Below are 21617 nucleotides of genomic sequence, written 5' to 3' on the forward strand. Positions count from 1 at the left end.
TGCTAAGGTTGATGTATTAAATGTGTGCACACATGTCAAGTTCTTAAATCGGTCTCTGGCACATACAGGCATTCCATTACCATTACCCCGGGTGTTGTATGAACTTGCTGACTCTATCCTGTGCTGCCTCCTTCTGCCTGAGATATCCCCTCCACCTCTGCCTGATGGACCCAAGCCATCTTCTGACTCCCAGTTCCCATATCACGGCCTCTCTGGAACGAACGTCTCTAGCCAAGGAGTGTTAAAAGCTTAAGTCATGGACTTATAGCCTGGTTCTGCTACTCACTATTTAGTCTAAACTTGTTAAGCTGTGGTTTCCTCCTTTGTGAAATTCAGATAAGAAAATAATTGCCTCTACCTTGTTAAGAGTTCTCAGGGAAAAATATAAAGACATACCTAGCATATGCTAAGTACTTCATTCATGTTAGATATTATTTTATTAGCAGCCTTTCTGCCTTTCTACAATAGCCTTTCTACAATAATACTGCCTAGTCACAGTACTATTGTAATCTGTTTCCTTGTTTGTCTTGGGTGATTCGAGTTCAGAGACAGAACTTACTGCCTCTCAGGCACTTGATGCATCATTCAGACCATGGAACTATGGAACTGACAACGACTCAGTGGCTTTATCGATACATGTAACCATCTGTAACCATATCATATGTTGATTTAAGAGATTTCCGAGGACTATGTCCATAAGAGAAGATGTTAGGAAGGAAGGGTCTTTGAGAGGCTCTAACGACTGGAAATTAAATGGTTCTATACCATTTTATTTGGCCCAAAGATGACTGGGAATAAAGGGGAAGCCAGACTGGATGGGCTGGGACTTCACTCCCAAGACATGACACGGGCTTTATCAATAGGACTAAATACCTCCTGTTGGTCTTCAAACAGGGTCGTGCCAATACATGCTAAGTAGCTGGTTATCCAAGAACGACACAGAGCCCTGATGTGGGTGTTTGCCGATCACCGCAGTGCAAATACTCCCTCTGAGGTTACTCTCAAAACACCGCTGTGGTGTTGACTGACTCCCAAGGTCCCTGAGGACGGACCAGTCATCCAGGCATGGGCTGCCTCCAGCACAACGCTGTGTAAACCTCAGTTTTTCTACCTGTAAAATGTGAGTCCTCTGAAGTTACAGTCCTGTCTCCAAGTAGAAATGTTGGTGGGTCGAATGAGAGAAGAAAAAACAATAGGCAAATGTTGGTGTTGGGGCAACATTGCCTGTGCTCATCATTATCTTGAAACTCTGTCTGTCCACGGGCCATGTGCATCCCAGGACCGGGATCTGTGCTGACAGTCTTCTGTCACAAACCAGCCCGTCCGGGCTTCTGCTCAGAACAATGTATCTGGCTTTATCCTCCCTATCAGGGTTCTACTCTGTGCAGCAGACTGACTCAATTAGCCTTTCATTCCAGAGTCCAATTGTGAGTCAATTCTGAGGTTGTTAAGCAAAATGAGTCTGGTGGCATTAGCCTCGCGCTGAAGGATAGTAATCTGTGTTGCGATGCCGTTCAGTTAATAGTCTGCGTGAGAGACTATGAGAAACAGGGACTTGGAGACAAAGCGACCTTTTGTCCATCTCTGGGGGACAGGCTGGGAGTGCAGGGCTGCCAGGTCAGAGAGCTGCTCAGGTTGTGGGCAACACTGGAAGCCCAGCTGCCTGAACCACAGTTGGCCTTTGCGAAGTTAGAAGCCCAGCAGCACTAGATCATTAACTTTCATGACCGGGAAAATTCTTCTGAAATTAACACTCAGTCCAAGCTGGATGCCATTGGAGTCAGTTGAGTAAGCCCGAACCATCTTTAGGGATTTCCTCGGAAAAATGAATCCTCTAACCAGGCTACAGAAAATGGCCAGGTTTTATGCCCTCCAGTGTGTTCAATTAGAGTCAGAAAACACCAACGAGGATTAGACGGTGGGAGATCCAGGCACGCAGACGGGCTCACACTCAAGTCTCATGTGGAGGATTTTGCCAAGACCCTTACTTCAGCACATGGCCCTGCTTGGGAAGCGGGATGTGGGGGCCTCTCTGAGGACTTTCAGGTGCCGTGCAAAGAAAATAAAGCTTTGCTGTAGCACCTGCCCTGGGGATTGACAGTGATGGGACCAGGCACACATGGACGGAGCCCAGATGGGCGCAGCTCGGGAGGCTCAGATCCCCCTGCTTAAAAGGGTTCGAGGAGAGACCAGACCCTCACAGATACCCTGCAGCCTTTGCAGTGTGCTATGAACTCAGACAATTTCATTGGGCCTCTTAACTCCCCGCTCGTTATGATTGTAGTAAAGGGACACATAATGGGCTTCCTGCAGACCTTTTGCAAACCTCTGTGATCTCCACACACACTACCTTGCTCTGCCCCGCCATGCAAGCTCGCACAGAACCCGAGGTATGCTAAGTAAACACAGATTTTTGGGTGGAAGGAGGGAAAAACAGCACTATGTATGTTGTCTGCCAATTTGGGTATGCCGAAGAGAAAAGAGCCGAGACAACCATCCATTGTCTCCCATAATTGCCAGATAATTCAAATTCTCTTGAAGTCCATTGTGTTCTTCGCTCAGAAGCAGAGCTGTTGTCTGCTGAGATGACCTCGGCAGTGGCCCCACTCTCATTCAGGATCTCTCCAACAATATGCTCTTCAGACTGAAAAACAGCCAGTTGGCCACAAAGAGCCTTCTGCCTCCCCAGACCAGCGTGTCTGTGGTCCCTCTCCATCTCTGGGGCTCTGCAGTTTTGCCACCACTCATGGCTTCCCAGTGGACTGCGCTGGCCCTTGGGCAGCTTCCCAGCTGTGGACGGGTGCAGCAATGGTCAGCGGCCCCTGCAAGCACCTCCTCCCCCTGAAGGCCCAGTCACACAGTGAAACGGTGCCTCAAGTGAGCATCGCCTGTCCTTTGGTTCTGGAGCAGTGAGCCCCTTCCCAGTGTCACTTGGCAGGAATCAATCCCTGTCCCCTGGGCTGGGGAGTAAGAGATAACTTACAAGACAAATACACGTATTTTTAAAGCCAGCAGGAATTACGGGAGCAGATGGGCTGTAGGATCCTATTTGGATGCCAAGGACATGTTTCTGTATAAAGTAAATATTTTCCCAGTGTAGATCTCTGGTGAGTGTGTAGAGAAGCATATTTCCTAGAGATGCAAATAAGTCTGTCAGAAATAAATATTGAATGGAAACTTCAAAGCATCTAGATTTCTCCAGTTATAGGCCCTGAAGACTTCTCTGCAAATAAGCAGACACACAGGTGGGCAGAGGGCTGGGGGAAGGAGGGGACGGTTGTGTGGGGGAGTTGGATAAGAGGGGGTGCTCACATCCTAAGAGCTCACACTTTCTTTTTTTTTCTTTTGGTGTGGAAAAAAGGTGTATTGACGAAGGAACAAAGAAAAGTTACATTGGTCCAGAAGTTTAGGGTATTTCAAAACACACAGCTTACCCTTTCTTCCCATTGCAGATCTCGCCTTGCGGATTTTTTTACCAACTGCCAACCCGAGTCAAGGTCTGCCAGCAGCTGTCTGAAGGAAAACTATGCTGACTGCCTCCTCGCCTACTCAGGGCTTATTGGTAAGATGGGGGAGACGTGGGACGGGAGGGAGGTCTGGTTTACGGATACTCACAGACTCTTTCCATTGTAGCCTGCCACTGTCTGCGAGAGGAAAAATCGCCCAGTAACCCTCTGTGCTGGGGTTTTGATGTTAAGCCCCATAGGACTTACCTGCAGAAAAAGGAAACCTGGGGATCATGGCTGTGCCAAGGCAGAGGCAGGAAGCAGGGAATCTCACAGTGCAGGAAGACTATGGTGTGAGCACCTGAGAAGCATCTCGGGACAGGGGGGCGGTGGGGGTGGGAAGCAACCACACAGAGCAACAGGAAAGGATAAAAAAACCATGACCATGGAAGAGGGAAGCAAGTCCCCCTGAGCTCATTGAATTAGGGCACTTGAAAGTCATTCCATCTGGGGAAATAAAAAAGACTGCTCCCCAGAAATAGAAATAAAACCCCTAACTACTGGGGTCCTTCTCACCATTGATATTCTTGGTAATTCAGCTCCTGATGTGCAGGGAGTGAGGTCGCCTAGAATGTTTCCGGGAGAACAGACCTAGCAGAAACAGTGTTTTCTGCCTCTCCAGATGGGAAGCGGGTTCTTGGCGTTTGGGGCAACAGTGCGGTTAGGGTACCAGTGAGTTAGAAGGTCAGAAGTGAGGCAGACTTGTGTCCGTGGCTAAAAGGGGCAGGTGGGAAGAAAGGCAGGTGTTCCGGGGCCCGGAGCCTGAAGAAGCCCCGGTGGCAAGGCTCCGTCACAACTGACATTTGAGGACAAACGCGTAGTGAAGGCTGTGGAGAGATGAGGGAAATCACACTTGTCAGAAGCATGATGGCTCAGCCACGGCGATTGCGCAAGTCACCGGGCAGGAAGAACTTCCCACCAAGAATGACAGCACAGACTCAATTTTTTTTTTTTTTTTTTTTTTTTGGTCATGAGAGTGGCTTAAAACCAGCAAGAACTTTCGGGAAAATCAATGATGGTATTTAATAGGGGGATATTACAGGTGCCTGCCCACTCATCCCAGCGTTTTTTTAAAGAATACGTGTGTTCTCTTGGCCAAGACCTTTGCCCAATGCTGTTTACCATTTTTGTGGCTCTATCCCAATGAGTGTAACTTCCTTGAGTCAATATCCCAAATTTGCATTCACTCTTTCCTTTTCTTAAGTAAGTGGGTCTCTACTAGGGGTTACTTATCCACTCTGGAATTACAGGTGTGAGAAACAATGGAAATAATTAAGCCATGCTCATTATAAAAAGTTAAAAAAAATACAGAGAAACCCAAAGGAGACAGCTGGAAGGATCTACAACTCTACTCCCAGATATAATCCCTATTAATACCTCAGTCCATATCCTTCCAGGCATATGTGTTCATTAAATCCTCCATGAGTGGCCAAGGCACAGGGCTGCCAGACATTTCTGGCTTGGAAGCCATCACATGCCCAGGATGATGAAATACTCATCATATAATGGAATGAAATGGTTGAAGCAATGCATTTTACAGACCACAGTTTATTTCCCTCTTGGGTCTGGATCTTTCCCTCCACACTGGTCATTGGGTTCTAAGTGTCTTTCAGGACAAAGCTTGCGCCTGCTTCTTCCATATGTCAGGGACCCATCATGGTGTCCAGCATTCACTGGCTACTTAGTAGACACATTTTAACCTCTGGACTCAGGGTTTGGGGTACCTTCTCCATTTTCATCCAAATTAAGTGCTTACTCTCTGTTGTGGGTCAAAGTTCCCATCTCAAGGTGTAACAAGAGAGAATGTAGTTTGAATTGGTAAGGAATGTAGGGCAAAAAAGACATATCTTTGACACAGAAGAGCTTACAAAGAATTTTTTTTTTCTGTAATGAACAAAATATATCCTGTGACTCACTGACCACTATTACTTTTATGTCCACAAAATACAGAAAAACAGAAGGCTTCTTGGCATGACTAGGCATCGCCTGGTGCGAACCACCCAGAAGAAGACATTTGGGTTGTATTAAGTATAAATGCTTTGCTGATTTGCGCCAGCACAGAGCTCATCAGAAAAACCATGAGCATAGGAAGATGTAGGCAAGAGAGACCACCCAGAATTTCTTTAAGGGCTTTTGAGGACTTCTGAGACAATACTCTAGAAGCCATCAGCTTAGAGGATTTCCAGTTTATTTCCAATTCCTTCACAACTTGGAAGACTTTATTTAAAGCAGCTGAGTGTCTGGTGAGCAGAGGCCTCGTTATATATGTTCCGGATGTCAGGGAACCCAAAAGATAGCTTCGAAGCTCCCCTGTGTTCCTTTGAAGAAGCCATTTGCTTCTCAGGGAAGTGGATGCAAAGTCCTAAAAGGATTTTTTAAGATATGTGAAACCAGCTCTATCTATTTATGGAGATTAATGACATTTTCAAGAAAATTCAAGGGATTTGGGAACTCATGCATTCGAAGTTAATTCTCTCCTACTCCGTAACATCCATACCATTTGGGCAGAAAAAAACACCCTAAGTGCAGCTCAAGGAGTTCTGTTATAATTTTTTAAGTAAATGTGTAAATTATTTTATGTGCTCAAGATAAATTACCAAGAAAACACACTGCTTAACATAATTTCCCACTCAGCCAACACAATGTTTGTAATTATCCGTGGTGTGTCCGCATCAGAGGAACATTTGTTTCTTCTTGGGCTACAGTAAAGTCTGTACGATCACATGAGAACAAGGTGCCTTGTTTTTACTTTCTTAGGTACAGTCATGACCCCCAACTACATAGACTCCAGTAGCCTCAGCGTGGCCCCGTGGTGTGACTGCAGCAACAGTGGGAATGATATAGAAGAGTGCCTGAAATTTTTGAACTTCTTCAAGGACAATACTTGTCTCAGTGAGTTTAAAAAAAAAAAAGGAAGCAAACACACAAACACACTTTCTTCTCTGTGTTCAAGCTATACCTTTGCGTTTCTTGTGCCTGGCTCTTCTCTCTCTCTCTCTCTCCTCTCTTTTTTCCGGCTTGCTGATGGTGAATCCAGCCTCTCTTGGCCATACTATGCAAGGCAACAGGGAACAGAGCGAGTGGGTGCTGCCAAGTCTGTGAATCCAAAGGCCTAAGAGAGCAAGAGATTCAAACAACGGAGGGTGTATCCTGTCAGATAGAGCCCTTCTACCCACAGATCAAATTCTGATGTTGGCAACCAGCACGAAGTCTGTTCCAAAGGTTCTTAAAACCTGGGTCCAATATGCGGTGTGAGAAGCTTAGACAAATTAGATGGGGGTAGGCCTCCGAGGGCTCGCTGAGAAAAATTAGAATGTTAACATCAATAGCCCCCTGGATATTCAGGGTTGGCTCAGAGGAGAAGCCACAGTTCTTGAGTGGGATAAGCTGGCGGTGCAGGCAGGAGCCTCAGGATGTCAGTTATCTCGGGAGACAGAGATGAGCACCCGGGAGCGGGGGGTGGTGGGAAGCTTGCTCCTGCTTGGAAATAGTATTGGCTGTTATTGCCATTTTCTTTAGGCAATATGGAAACCTGTTTCCCAAAGGGAGAGGGAGAGAGAGAGACATGCAGGTATGAACAGTGGGGACGCATCAGACCGTGCAGGGTCTCCCTTCTATCCGCGGAGACACGCACCGCTTGAGGGGACAATCCAGTGGACATGCTTGAGGACCCGCTCTCCTTTGGTGGCACTGCCGTTAGTGTATTCGGTGCCTTCAACTCACTCCATAGGGACTGCGTTATATACATGATCTCATTGACTGTTTTCTGCACAAGAGTGCTAGGAGGTCTAGGTAGGAGCTTCTCCATTTCACAGGTGAGTCAACAGCTGTTACTCACATGGGCCGTCCATGCCACAGTTGGATCTGAAGCCCGAGTTCCTCCTTCCGCAGCCCCTGTCCCCTGAGGCTTTTGTGTTGTGCCTGTTATCAAAGGGCCCGTTGGACGAGAACATATGGCAGAACACCGGGGACCAGATAGGACTTCCTGGTGAGAGATGTGGAGCCAGCTTCTAGGAATTAGGTTTCGGCCACCCCTCTGAGAGCCGGGAACACTCTCCATGATGGTCTGCTGTCCAGTAACTGATGGCCAGAGAATTAGCTAACAATTTACCATGTGTACATGGAAAACCTTTTAAGTGTTACTTATTCTAAAACCTCTTTATCGCTTCCCTTTGTTGAAAAGACAGATCTAAATGATTTGCTCACTAGGTACTTCAGTCATGTGGCTGTAACCAAATGCTTTAATCATCTTAAAACTAACACAAGCTTCTGGACACATAAGGGAAATGGAAAACCACAAAAGTAGTGGGAAGCATGGAGACATTTGCTGAGATATTGAGCGTACCCCTGAACTGAACCTCGGCTCTCTTGTTTGGTCTTGACTTAAAAAAAAAGAAAACTATATATATATATATATATCCTTCTTTTCCATATCCTGCACAGTCTTTTGGCAGAATGCAAGTTTTAATGAAGATAAAGCAATGACAGTATAGGTCAGTGCGAGAAAAGATTGTAGTCACACTGGCTGGAAAACCGCTTCCTCATGGAGAAATTAAAGGTGTCCCTGCTTAATAATATTTTGGTGAAGGGGAGACTGGTCTGGCCTCGTTTTGCTGATGACTTCTCAATAAAAATAAATATATTTGGTCTTCAACAGGGACCAAAGCCAGCCAGAGTTTTTCATAGTCATTCCGTTTAGACTTGGATGAGAAGGGGCACAGCCCACCAAAGACACAGGGTCGTCAATTCACTGTCCTGCAAAAGGCTCTAGAGTAGAAGGAATTAAAATTTGTAGGTTCCAACCCGAATGTAATAACCCAGTTCTGCCGCCTTCAGATTAACCAGATTCCTCTATCACGAACACAACTTTAACCGATTGTTTATTTCTGGTTATTTTTAAGCCAAAGTGGGTGGCTAGGGTGAGGGGAAGAGAGAAGAATGAGCTGGAGATGGAGGTAGGATCGGAGTTACACTCACTTGGGTCTTTCCCCCAGACGCCTCCTTCGCCTCCCTGGAGCGCTGTATGGGAACTATGCTTCCCCGTCACACTCTCACCCCCCTTCATTTCCTCCAGGTGTTTCTCAGCACCGAATGGATTCTGTATTTCACTTAACACCCTCCCCAGCCAGCATGGGCTCTCACTGAGGGCTCTTGTCTGTTGTTGCCATCCTTACTGTTCACTGCTGGGTGCCCACGGAGCAGAGCCTGGCACGTAGTCCATGCTCCACTGACGTTTGAGTAAACAAATGAGCAAGTGCACAGACACCCCAGGAGGCAAGACCACCACACGGGAAAAGCTCAGGTAGTGCCCATATATGGCAGGGGTCTCCTGGATCTCCGTGACTGAGCAGGAAAGAGGAAGGAGCATTCTGCAGCTTGTGCTGGTGGTGGTTCTGGGTCATTCGGAGAAACCCGTCCTCCTGGTCCCTCTTTCTCTGCATTGCACCCACCCGTTAAGCCATGTAAGACCGCTAGGAGCAAATTTATATTAATTCAAGGCTGTTTCTTACAGCCTAAAAAATGTAAAGTTTGAGAAAACAAGCTTCCAATTTGCTGAACTTAAAGGATAACAATTTTAGAACAAAATGTCACTTCTAAGAGGAAGATTAGGCTTAAATTATTCTGTCTTGTATATCGGAAGATGCCAGCTAAGAATCATATATTAACAATTTGCACATTCAGGTCTCAAATGGAGGAGTTTGATTTCTTATACAATGAATATGAAATAAAAAATTCCTAAAGCCAGGCCAAATCCCCGAGGACCTGATTAAAAACTGTTTTTAATTCATTTTGGGGAGGGGAACAACACACAACCAATTTACTCTTGCCATAAAAACAATCTAATCCCATGAAATTGTAATAAGCTTTTAAAGTTTTACATTTTAAACTTTTCATTTAAGCAGGGCTGCTCCTACCTAATTATGCAGATTTTGTTTGGAAGACTGGGAGCAGAAAGGGAAAAAATAATCTTACTTAAATTTTCACTATGTATTGATGAGATTTGGGGTAGATTTTTTTTTTTTCTTTTAAGGAAACTAGTTGCATCTGTACTAGTTGCATTTGGCTCACAGTAGCTGCTCAGAGCCTGTGCCGGGTGCTCCATGGTAGTGAGTCACGTCTTTGGCTGTTTGATTTTACCGCCTGCCAAATTAGCGTGGGGGTCACCGAGTTGCCTCATAATTAGGGATATGTTACTTAAAAAAAAAATCACTAACAGTTTGCTTTTAGTATAGTATTTTAACAGAGTACAGGGATGTTCTTAGAAGAGCGTGATCCCCCCAAAACAGGTTTGAGGCTGGGTTTCGAAGCACTTGACTGATGAGTATTTCAGGGCAAGGACCTTGCTCAGCACCTGGTACATAAAAAGGAACACGATCTGTTGTGCTTCGAGCATACCGAAGTGTCCATCTTGGTGTTTAATGAATGAATTGATTTTTGAGTACCTGACCCGATGGCTGGCTCTCCGCGCATGGAGGGTGGAGGGATGGATGGGTTTTGTTCAGGGAAGTCCAATACTGTAATCAGAATTTCTAGTGTGCCTCTCTGGCTTCATGTATCCTGTCTGTTACATTTGCTGCTTGACTTTGAAATTGGATTTCCTCCTGTTTTACTGCAGAAAATGCAATTCAAGCCTTTGGCAATGGTTCCGATGTGACCGTGTGGCAGCCAGCCCTCCCAGTTCAGACCACCACTGCCACCACCACCACAGCCTTCCGGGCCAAGAACAAGCCCCTGGGGCCAGCAGGGTCTGAGAACGAAATCCCCACTCACGTTTTACCACCTTGTGCAAATTTGCAGGTAAGAGCGGGGGCCAAACTCCCGTTTGGAGCTCACTTGTGGGGCCAGGGGAAAGCACGGACCAGTTTCCTGCAATGCATTTAAAGATGGATGGCTAATGATGGAGGGCTCCTTGGGTTTGAATCTTACAAGTGCATTTAACCACGATAAATGAAAATTGTGAAGCGCCACATAGTGGGAGAAAGACAAACTCTGGGACTGACTCCCATTTGCTGGGAGTGTGACTTTGGTCAGTGTGCCCAGAGCTGGCCTTGGTGTCTTCACCTGTAGAAGGAGGGGGCTGGGCAGATGAATCTTCAGGCCTTCTGTTTGTGGAGTGGCAGAGTCAAACTGAGATCAATTTATTTATTATGCTTATTCTGGGTTCCCCCCATAGCAGCAGCCTGTTGAAAGAGAAGGTACTCTTGGGTTGGTCACCACCAGTGTCATTTAAACTTAACGCAGAGAGTGTAACTCTGTCTTAAGGTGAACCAGAGGCACTGTCACCAGCGAGGTGTTAATTCCAAGAGTTCATATGGGTTTATTCTTCCAGAAGCAAAAGAAAACTTTTTTTTTTTTTTCCTGAAGTAAAAGGAGCTGGGTAGAGCCACCCTGTAAAGCCTCTCATGGGACTGGAGGCCAGTGAGAGTGGCCAGAAGACTTCCTTGGGGTGAATCCAGGTCTCCAAGGGCACAACCACAATGGCATGTGAACAGTGGTTTCCTGCCTTTAGTCAGAGCAGAGCGTTTATTCTGTCTTTTTATTGATTTTTTGCGTAGTAACAACATTCAGCTACTTACTTCGCAAGACATTACGTGTTTATATGTTTGCAAAGTATTTTCACACACTTTAGGTCTCTGGCTGTTACCCTCCTGACGGCTGTGGGAGAGTAATAGTGTTACTGACGGCCTCCTGCTTGTGCTGGAGGGCACCAGGGCTTGGTGAAGTAACACTTTCGCGGGGGTCCACAGAGCTTATGAGTCACAGAACTGGTGCTGGGAATCCAGGAGACCCCCGTGGCTCTCATGATTCTTCCTGTATTTAGGGGGAAGGAGTGACCGCGTGGTGATCTCTGCTTCCTGCCGTGCTAGGGGAGGTCTCAGGCGCCAACACTGGCTGTCATTTCATACTGGTCACTGGAGAATATTCTCTCTTCTCTCCCCACTCTGCTGCCACCAAGGACCAGGCTCACCAGAATGTTCACCAGAAACCTTCTTTGGCCAATACCTTCTTAACTCACAATCCCCTTCGTTCCCTACAAACCACTGGGGCGGTTCTCCTGCTTCTGATTGGCTTGCGGTCTCTCTCCCCCAATGTCTCCCTTTTTCTTCTTGGACGTCCTACGTGCCGCTCAGCTGACAACCGGTCTCTGTCCCATCCTCCCACGTCACAAACCCTCAGACACACTCACACACACTCACATGCACAGCACTAAGGGGAAGATGGGGAAGGGACCTGCACAGCCTAAGGTCAACCAGATGTTCTTCATGCTTCTGAAGCATTTCCTGAGCATGTCCGATATCCAGAGCTCTGTGCAGAAACTGCCAGAAGTAGGATGCTTGGGCAGTATTACAGCCTCTAACTGCTCCCTCTTGCAGCAGAGCCCTCAGGCTCGGGGAGGGGAGGTGACGTGCACACTGCCCCCCGCGCCCCCGCCCAACCCTCCACCCCCAGCCAGGGAGAGGAGAGTCTGGAGCCAGACATCGCACCACAGACACAGGATCTGTTCTCTGTCTCTGGCTGGTGCCTGGCGTCCTGCTTCCTCCTAGGCTAGCCTGCTGCTCTTACTGGGTCCACTCAAGTTCTAGCATCAGTAAGACAAGTGGCCAGATGAGAGATAGGACCCTGGTGTCCTTCGGTGATAAGAGTGGGCATGGCAAAAACCAGGTTCTTTCTTGCACGTGTCTGAGCGCACGGAGCATGGCTGCAGGGGCAGTGTTTAGCCGGTGTATTGAGCTCTTGCGGTGTTTTGGAAGCTTGATGGGGATGGGCACTCAGCAACAATTCTCTCCTCGGTGAACCTGTAAATAATGGACAAGACGCAGCTTGTCAACATTTTTGGGAAGTCAGACCAAGGTAATAGATGACGTTTCAGAAGACTAGCCATCATGGGAAATTCTATGAAAGTCGTCTCCTCCGTGAGAGAGGACTCTGTCGGCCATAAGGAGACATTCTCCCCACCTCCCTGTGCCTTTGCTACCCCATCCCCTCTCCCTGCCACCCCCCCGCCCCCAGAACACAGCGCCTGGCTTCTGCTTCTTGTGGTGCCCGCATGTCTTGGCCCCACAGTATTGTGCCTCCAGCACAGCTCTGCCCAGCCACCCCTCCCTGCCAGGAGGACTCGGTGCTGCCACAAGGTTGCCCTGGCAACCTCAGGGGACACATGAGCTCTGTTCCCGAGAAACGGCGCCTTGCCTTCCCCCGTATTAGTGATAGGAAATCTGCCTCATAAGTAGAGGGGCAAAGTAAAATTAAAAGCATGATGTTTACGTGGAGGCTGCTAGTTAACTTCTCAGCGGAGGGGGAAATGGCAGGAATGAGGTTGCAGCCATAGTTGTCTTCCCTGGGACACACACACACACACACACACAATCCACATACGTTGGAGCTAAACGGCATTTCACTTCTGGGGAGCCCTTCAGGGTTCTACCAGACCTCGCCTTTCCTCTTAAGGCGATGGCCTGCTTGAACCCGTTTTTGCACACATGCAGCGGGGGGTGCGGGCGTGGGCTCTGCAGCCAAGCCTGTGTTCAGACCCAGGCTCTTTTCTCACCAGCACCCTGGCTTCTCTGAGCCGCAGCTTTCACGAAACTCAAGGACGGCCGAGCTTCCAGAATGGGGGGGATTAAATGGGGGTAATACTTCAGGGCCTGGGGCAGAGGGAACACTCCAGAATGATACTTTAAAAATGTCCCATGTGATGTCTGATCCCCAATCAGTTGGCCACTTGACAGCAGATGGGTGTTGGTGTTGGGCCAGACTTACAGACATCCTTCCCTTTTACACGTAAGGCAGCAGAGTCAGGGAAGGGCTGGCGACTTAACCAAAATCACACAGTAATGCTTTGGAGGGCCTGGGATTTCTGCCTCAAGGCCGGTATACTTCCACCTTATTCCATGACCTTAGACAACCAACCTGGGCTCTTTCTTTGAATTAGAAATGGACAGAAAGGAGGAAGTAAAAAAAAAACGGAAAGTTATACAGTATTTGTCTTTCTGCATTTGGCTTATTTCACTTAGCATAATGCCTCCAGGTTCCTAATCTCACTTCCATGTAGTATCTGATGAGGTCAGATTTTTTTTTTTGTAAAGATTTTATCTATTTATTTGATAGACAGAGATCACAAGCAGGCAGAGAGGCAGGCAGAGAGACGGGGGAAGCAGGCTCCCCGCTGAGCAGAGAACCCGATGCGGGGTTCCATGCCAGGACCCTGAGATCATGACCTGAGCTGAAGGCAGAGGCTTAACCCACTGAGCCACCCAGGTGCTCCAAGGTCAGATTTTTAAAACGAGGAGAATGGTGGTTACCAGAAGCTGGGCAGGAAGGTGCTGCTCACGGGGAACAGGTTTCAGACCCGTGGATGAATGGGATCTAGAGCTCTAGTATACAACTTGGTGACTACAGCTAGTAATAGTGTATCGGATACTTGGAACCTGCCAAGAGAGTACATCTTAATTGCTCCCACCCTCCCCCAAAATGGTAGCTATCTGAGGTGATACGTTAATTAGCTTTACTGTGATAAACTTTTCCTCAGATACACGTGTATCAAAACATAAGGTTGTAGTCCTTAAATACATACAATTTTTACTTCTCAATTTTACCTCAGTAAAGCTTGTGACGACGGGGGGAGAGGATAGAAATGGCGGCAGGGAAAAGCTCCTTGTGAGAGACCATGTGTCCTAGTGCTTCCTGAGGGCAGCTATTCAAGTAAAAGGGGAAGCACAAAGCTCATGCTTTAGGTTGGGATTCTTCATGCAATTCCAGGAGACAGGGAATAGGAAAAGACTGAAAGTTTGCCAGTAAAATTTTCACAGCTGGGTGATGTCTTTTGAATGACCTATACTAACAACGGTAGAAAGAATCATTGGAGGCCAGAGGATGGGGGATGAGTGAGTGATAAGAGATGGGCCTTTGCCCCAAGAACATGGTCCCTGGCACTGATTTAGGACTCTCGCTATGGAGGAGGGCTCCCGGGAGACTCATTCTCCCTATTTGTCCTTCTTCTGCCTGCCTGGCTGTCTCCAGATAAATTACCATTTGCCAGGGGGTCCTAGAAATATCTTACAATGGCGTTGGTCCCGGCCGCGTGTGTCATTACTCAGAACAGAACTGACTTAAACCAGCTTGGGATCCATCGGTAGCAGATTTGGAGAAAGTCAACTATCTTTGGCAGCTCTAAAGTTCACTTCCCTCGAGAGGCACCCTCCTGTAATATTTTAAAATATACAATAATACGAGAAAACTCTTGGGGACTTGAGTTCCTGTCTTAACATTTGAGATAGATTTCCCCTTTGGAAGGGAAGAAATAAGAATAAACATTTTCAAAAGTCGGCTTCGAGGTGTAATAATCAACAGAACCAAATGCATTTCTTTTGGGGAAATGGGTGGCCCTGGGTGTGGGGCGTATAGGACTCTTCCGTAGTTCCTGTGAAAGGCTTGCCTTTAAAAAAGGAAAGTTGATTGATTAGTATAAAATGTCATAGAAATGTCCAAGTGCTCACCCCCTGAGGTGATAAAATACCAGGTTTTGGGTAACCCGCCAAGCTCCCATGTCAGGATTAATTGGCAGTCATATTAGTAACAAGCATGACGCAGGCTGTGCTATTGTTGGCATATCCTTTTGAATTGTACAAAGTGGTCACATGAAAAACAAAGGAAGATTAAAAATTCTACCAATTATTTCATCTTCTGTGCACTTGAGTGATCCGCTAGCTGGGAAAAGCTCAGGATATTTAAACCAAATGGACTGTACTTGTCGCTTATTTAAAGTAAATATCTTTGGGAGATGTAAGTAGGTGTTGGAAAAATCCCTACTTTGCCTCATTGTACACCACTTAATTCTGGAAGCTAAAAGTAAAGACCCTTTAGAGTGGCATTTGTAGGTCTTGGATTCCGTGGTCAAACAGGGGGGCTAGAGCCTGGGGAAGACAGCCCAGGGACCGTAGCCGAGGACGCTGGGGAAAAGGTTGCTGCCTCTGCCCCTTTCCGCTTTCCGCCCTGTAGAGCTGTGATTGAGAAGAGAAAGTCTGGTAGCCTGGGGAACACACGCTCCGATCCTGGGCTAGCGGGTGGGTAGGGGATAGCTGTGAGCAGTTGGCGAGCTCTAGTGCACAGTGAGAGCCAAGACCAAAGTCCGTTTTTCTTAGGAGCCAAAGAAAGCTTCTCTGTGGAGAGACACGGAGGGCCAGAGTTTGTAGACCGATCTCAAGTAGGGCTCCTCCCCTCTCCCTAGTGGGACTTTTAAGGCAGCACTCTAGAAAGAAACCACCAATGTGGTTTTCTCAGACACAGAAGATATGGGAGCATCTCCAGGGGATAGTCTTTGTGAGAAGGCTTACTGCTGAAATCACCTCCACCGATCACCCATCATCTGCTTTGGTGGTCAGACCACACTGGCCCTAAGGGTCCCACAATAGGGACACTACTGGTCCTCCCTGGCCGTGGGGGCAAAGACCTTGAGGTGGACATTTTTCTTAGAACAGAGAACTTGCAGCATCCGCCGGATTTTAACTCCTGGCCTCCTTGACTCGATCCAGTTCACAGAGCACAGTTTGAAGCTTGTAGAAATGGGCCGGGTGCTTATCGAATGCGGGATGTTTACCCATTGGTAAGAGGAGCAGAGGGCAGACACGATGTGCCCAGCCACTTAACTCCTACATATTAGAATATTCAAATATTTAATTAGAATATTAAATATTAGAATATTGAAACTTATCTAGACCTGAAACAAGACTTTCCATCCCGGAAGAACAGCATAACCCTCCGCCGCCTTAGGACCTCGTCACCTAAACAAAGTCTCTTTGTACCTGATAGGGCCAGACCAGACCGGAAATGATTTCAAAGCTCTTCCCAGGGCCAGACCCCAAAAGTTCTAGATGCGGCAGAAGGAAGGCAGTTACCCAAACCTGCTCAATACCCAGGACTCCTCCGGCTGTGACCAAGTGAAAATTTTAAGTGTCGAGTTTTAAAAAGAAAGCTGCCAATGGGTGTTCCGTAAATCATTTGTGCCAGCAGACTGACCCCATTATGTCAGCTAATCCTGGAAATACAGGAGGTAAATTTAAATCTTCGAGCATGAAGCACTTAATCAATATTCTAAATGTTTTTCTTGCAATTTATGCTAGCAGAGCGATGGGGTGCTTTGGCGTCCTGTTAATCTTCCACTGGAGAAGAGGCACTTGAGAGCCAGGCCAGGGTGGTGGGATCTTGCCCGGGATGATTGGTGGGAGGGCGGGAAGCTGGAATGGGAGGGAGCGAGGTGCTTGCTTCCACACTAGGCCGCTGGCATGGAGACACTCACCTCCGGACTCAGTCCCCCTGTGCCAGCAGGCAGAGCCTCCCTGGGGCACCTCTTCGGTGCTTTCCTTTAACCTCTGGTTGACAGCCCAGGAGGGGCTTTGCTGGGAAGAGCATGAGCTTTGGGGGTCAGATGGACCTGAGCGAGAACCCTGGTTCTGTTCCTGGTGTTCTGTGATCTAGGGCACGTTTCCTACCTTCTCCAAATGTCTGCTCTACACTGTCGCCTGCCTCCCAGGTCGGTTGTGAGGGTTCAGACCTGGTTCCCCTTCTGCAAAGGGCCCAGCATGACTGTCCAACCCTCTCCACGTGGTAAGCGGTTACCACTCTTAGTGTGATTGATGAGCTGTGTGAGAGCTTTCTCTCTGGACCCTGGGACCATAAAGGAAGGGCTCTTCCCAGGGGCTGGGAGTCCACGGAGGAAAAAAGATAGAGCTGCTTTCTTAGTTTGTAAGAACCGTGGGAACGGGGTGATATCCAGCTGATTCTAAGAATTGGTCATTGTCAAGAATCCTAAGGAAGGAGGGAAGTACAAGGGTACTTTGGAGGAAGGGAAACCAAAAGGCAGCAAGAAAGGACAAGGTGTTGAGGGGTTATAACGGTTCCAGACTCCGTCTCCCCACGCCCAGAAGGCTCTCCTAGGAGTGTCATCCTAACAACCAGCTTCCCGGTGGTCTGACTGGGGCCGTGACAGTAGTCAGATCTTGGTCCGACCTCGGTCCCAGAGTGGGACTGTCTGCCGGGGGCTGTTGCCACATCTCTTTAACCATCGCTGACCTTGGGAAGATGTGACACGGCTGTAAACAGGAAACAGTCTTAGTTGCAGAAAAGATAGTGTCTGAGAACCAGCTTCACATCTCAGCCTCTGACACCAGGACTTTGATTCCTTCCCATGTCTGCATTCTGCTGGTATTACTATTTGCTTCATATTTATCTTTAAACTCAATTACTAGGGACGCCTGGGTGGCTCAGCCAGTTAAGTGGCTGCCTTTGGCTCAGGTCATGATCCTAAGGTCTTGGGATTGAGTCCTGCGTTTGGCTCCTTGCTCAGCGGGGAACCTGCCTCTCCCTCTGCCTGGTGCTCCCTCTGCTTGTGCCCTCTCTCTCTCTCTCTCTCTCTGATAAAAAACAAAAAGCTCAATTGCTAGATATACTTACTTATATGAACACTATAATTTTTAGACTCATCCAAAGCTGTTAAAAACACATGTGACACATACGTGAATCAGTGTGCTAGTTCTCTATACATAATCCGTATATAAATATTAAAATTAAAAATGTTAGTAATCCTACATAGTGTCACAGACAACAGTGGTCCCCAAAGCCTCCTCTGAGAAGCATTATAAACCATCGAATATGACAGAACCCGGAACTATTCGCTCTGATAGCGCACATCACCGCTAGTTCTTACGGTTGGATGTTAATAAAGCAAATGTGCATAAGCTCTTCCCACGAGTCGATACTTTTCTAAGCACATTATGTGTATATAGAGTCACTCCCTTAATCCCCACAGTAACCTCATGAGGTCAGTACTGTTATTATTCCCATTTTTTCAGACAGTAGGCCTGAGACACAGAGAGGCTGGATCAGGAGAGGAGGACGACAAAAAGGAGCATCTTTCCCTTCTATGCGTTTTAAAGGACTGCACTGTATTACCTAAATCGGAGCACTTTACCTTTCGGTTTCTAGGTAACATTATTCACTCAATAGAGATGAAAATCAGTCTCTAGGTTCTTGTGCAACATCTGGCAGATAGAGGAACCAGACTGGTTCGTAAACCGGCGTAAAGAAAGGAAACAATACCTATTCTGACAACAAGCGGTGTCCCTAGAACTCAGGTCTGACACCAGCTCTCAGAGACAGCACAGATGCCGGAGGTTAAGGGCACGGTCCCCAACAAGACGGCCCTGACTTCAAATGCCAACCACACTTCAGGGATTCCCCAGGCCACCAACCAGCTACAAATTCAGGGCTTCCCACAACCCCTCACATTCAATCCGCTAGAATGACTCAGAAGTCAGGGAAGTACTATAGCTTAGGATTATGGTTTTATTATAAAGGAAACAAATCAGGACTAGCCAAATGGAGAGATACTGAGGTTGAGGTCTGAGAGAGTCTCCAGAGGAGAGCTTTTGTTCGCTCTCCCTCTGGGTTGAGGGCATTCACGCATTCACCCCCCAGGAAGCGCCACTGAGCTGCAGTGACCAGCGTTTTAATTGGGGTTTCATTACACAGGTGTGATTGATTGAGCCATTGGGCCTGTGATTGAATGCAGTCTTCTACCCTTCTCTGCTGCCTGGAGGTCAGGCAGCTGGGGGGACCTCGCATGATTCAAAGCCCCAGCCCCTTGGCCCGTTGTTGGTCTCTCTGGTGACCAACCCCCCTTCTGAGTCATCTCATGACCATAAACGCAGATAGGATCCAAGGGCTCATGAATACCCAAGGTACTCCTACTGCTGAAGAACTTCCAAGGGTGTAAAGGTTATCTCCCAGAAACCAGGAACAAAAGTTAGCCAAATTCTAATTTCAATTCTAGGACCAAACAGTGAAACTTCTCATAAGACAGCTGGAGTTGAACTTTTAGCGTGGGCTCATTTCCCCACTTGCCCCACTTGGGCAAACTACTTAGCTTCAACTTCCTCATCCCTGAAGTGGGGATCCCTGAAATGGGGATCCTTGAAGTGGGGATCCCTGAAATGGGGATGGCCGCCCAGGAGGGGCGGAGCTTCCTGGGCTATTACAAGGATTCAGTGCGATCCTGTGTATAAAGTGTAGCCCCCAGCTCAGAGGAGTAACTGTGTAAGTCTTTAATATTTGTAAGTTTTGTGACGCTTTCGGCCCTTGGATAGCACTGTCCTCTGTCCCATCTTCAGTCATAGAGAAGCACCCTGAGGGGGCCGGGCTGCATTGTGCATTGCATCATGGGTCCCGTTTTCCAGTGGCTTTGCACATGTAGCACAGGCTTGTTAAGGTCCAGGAAAGGTGAGGTCTTGTCAGGGTGGTGGTTTGGAAATGTAATTTGGAGTCAGATGCTTCTCTGTTCTTTCCAGGAGGTGGGCTGTGTGCCTCTGTGCCGATCTTAGAAACTTCAGTAAGGATCGTTGGGTGATCTCTTGGTCATGAACTGGACAGTTCCCCCAGATCAGACTTCCTCGACCTTGGTCCTCTTGACAATTTGGTCTGGAAATTCTTTGTTTGGGGCTGCCCCGTGCACTGTAGGATATTGAGCAACATGCCTGGCCTCCATCTTCTAAATACCAGTAGCACCTTTCCCCAGTGGTGACAACCCCACACGTCCCCAGACAGAGCCAGATGCCCCCGGAGGGGAAAATCGTCCCTGACGGTGGACCACTGTCTGGGAAATGAGGGCTGCCTCAAAGACCCCCTTTTCCTTTCTACAACAGGGGAAATGAAGGTGTTGGAGAGTCTTTTCAGGTTCCCTGTATGGTAAGGGGTCTGTGGAGATGGGAGAGCGAGCAGCCACACTGGATCAAGTCTTCCCTGGGTAGCAAGCGCAGGCAAGAACAAGGGAAAGGGGCAGCAGTGGCCACTGAATGCCCATGTTGGGATATTTAAGTTAATTTTCCGAAGGCGACACTTCTCTTGGAGTGGGGCCTGTGGAGGCTATCACAGGTGGTACTAACTGAGGCTCTCTGCCAGGTTCTCGTCATCCGAGGACCTGCTGGTCTCCCCAGCCCGCAGGGCCCCGCACACCTTCAGCCTTCTGACGAATGTGTTCTCACCACCAAGCACCCTGGACGAGCCACCCAGAGGGGACATTTCAAAGGAGACTTTTGCCAGCTGACCAGAGTGTGTGGAAACGTGTATCCCCCACCCCTTTCAGGTTTTGCGTGTGGACCCGGAGCATGGGGGCATTCCGGGGGGTGGGGAGGGGGGAGTTGAGCAGGATCGTGCGGCCCGTGCCAGACCAGTCACCGCCGAGCCGCAGCATGTGTGCGGAATCTAAATGACTCTGGCCACGCAGATGCCATTTCCTGAGCCTTTTGTTTGAGAAAACGACCTTGGTGCTGCCTGTGATGTGTGGTATTTGGTTTATGGTCTTTGTCAGGTCTCCATCATTTCTGGCTATTACAGAGTATTTTCTAGCCCCCACCATTGTGTCGGTCCCATTAAAAAAAAAAAAAAAAAAAAAAAAAAAGTCCAAATGTTGGCTAGAGCTACAGTTCCTTTGCATAATGCTCAGAGTCAGTTGATTTCCCCCACTCCGGGAGAAACGAGCTGCGAGGGGTCTTCCCTTAGCAGATGCGCTAAGCCGCAGGGCCCCCCACCCAGGCTGCTTCTGGGCTCCCCTGGATGCCTCACGGCAGAGCTCTGGACCGGGCTGCCAAGTGGCCTGGGGGCCCCGAGTGATGGGCCCGACTGCTCCCAGCGCGGAGAGGCGGCCGGCAGCCTCCTGGGACTTAATCTTCCCAGCGCCAGGTGCCAGCCGACGAGCTCAGAGGGGAGCTGCCTCCCAGAATCCACCCACGTTAGCCCTGGGAGGAAAGAGGCTGTTGTAAAAACAGTTTTCGAAATAACTGCTTGTAGAGCGTTTGCAAAGCCCTTCATCCAGGAGAGTGCTTGAATTCAGAGCTCAAAAATTGGGGATGACTCCATGCAGGCTGCCAACATGCGCTTTTGGTTGCGTATTCGAACCCCATTAGGCACGGAAGCTTGGAACGTGTAACTGGGACCAAAAGACAGACATTTCCTCTTGGGCGTCAGGCTCCGCGGTGGGTAGGTGTGCACACGGCCCATCCGTGGAAGGCAGCGTCGGCCCCCCCAACGGCGTGCTCAGCCCCCGCAATGAAGCACCCC

At 48.2% G+C, this 21617-nt stretch overlaps 1 protein-coding gene across 1 annotated transcript in view; it reads left to right on the forward strand.

The window, feature by feature from the left end:
• The window catches only part of GFRA1 (GDNF family receptor alpha 1), a 209836-nt gene that overhangs the window by 172159 nt on the left and 16060 nt on the right, over positions 1 to 21617 (forward strand). The window contains exons 5-7 of the mRNA XM_080823034.1: positions 3453 to 3562; positions 6264 to 6398; positions 10123 to 10304. Of these exons, the coding sequence (XP_080679160.1) occupies positions 3453 to 3562; positions 6264 to 6398; positions 10123 to 10304 (427 nt within the window). The remainder of the gene's footprint in view (positions 1 to 3452; positions 3563 to 6263; positions 6399 to 10122; positions 10305 to 21617) is intronic.

The sequence above is a fragment of the Martes martes genome (genome assembly GCF_963455335.1).
Source record: "Martes martes genome assembly, chromosome: 14".
Taxonomy (NCBI): Eukaryota; Metazoa; Chordata; class Mammalia; order Carnivora; family Mustelidae; genus Martes; species Martes martes.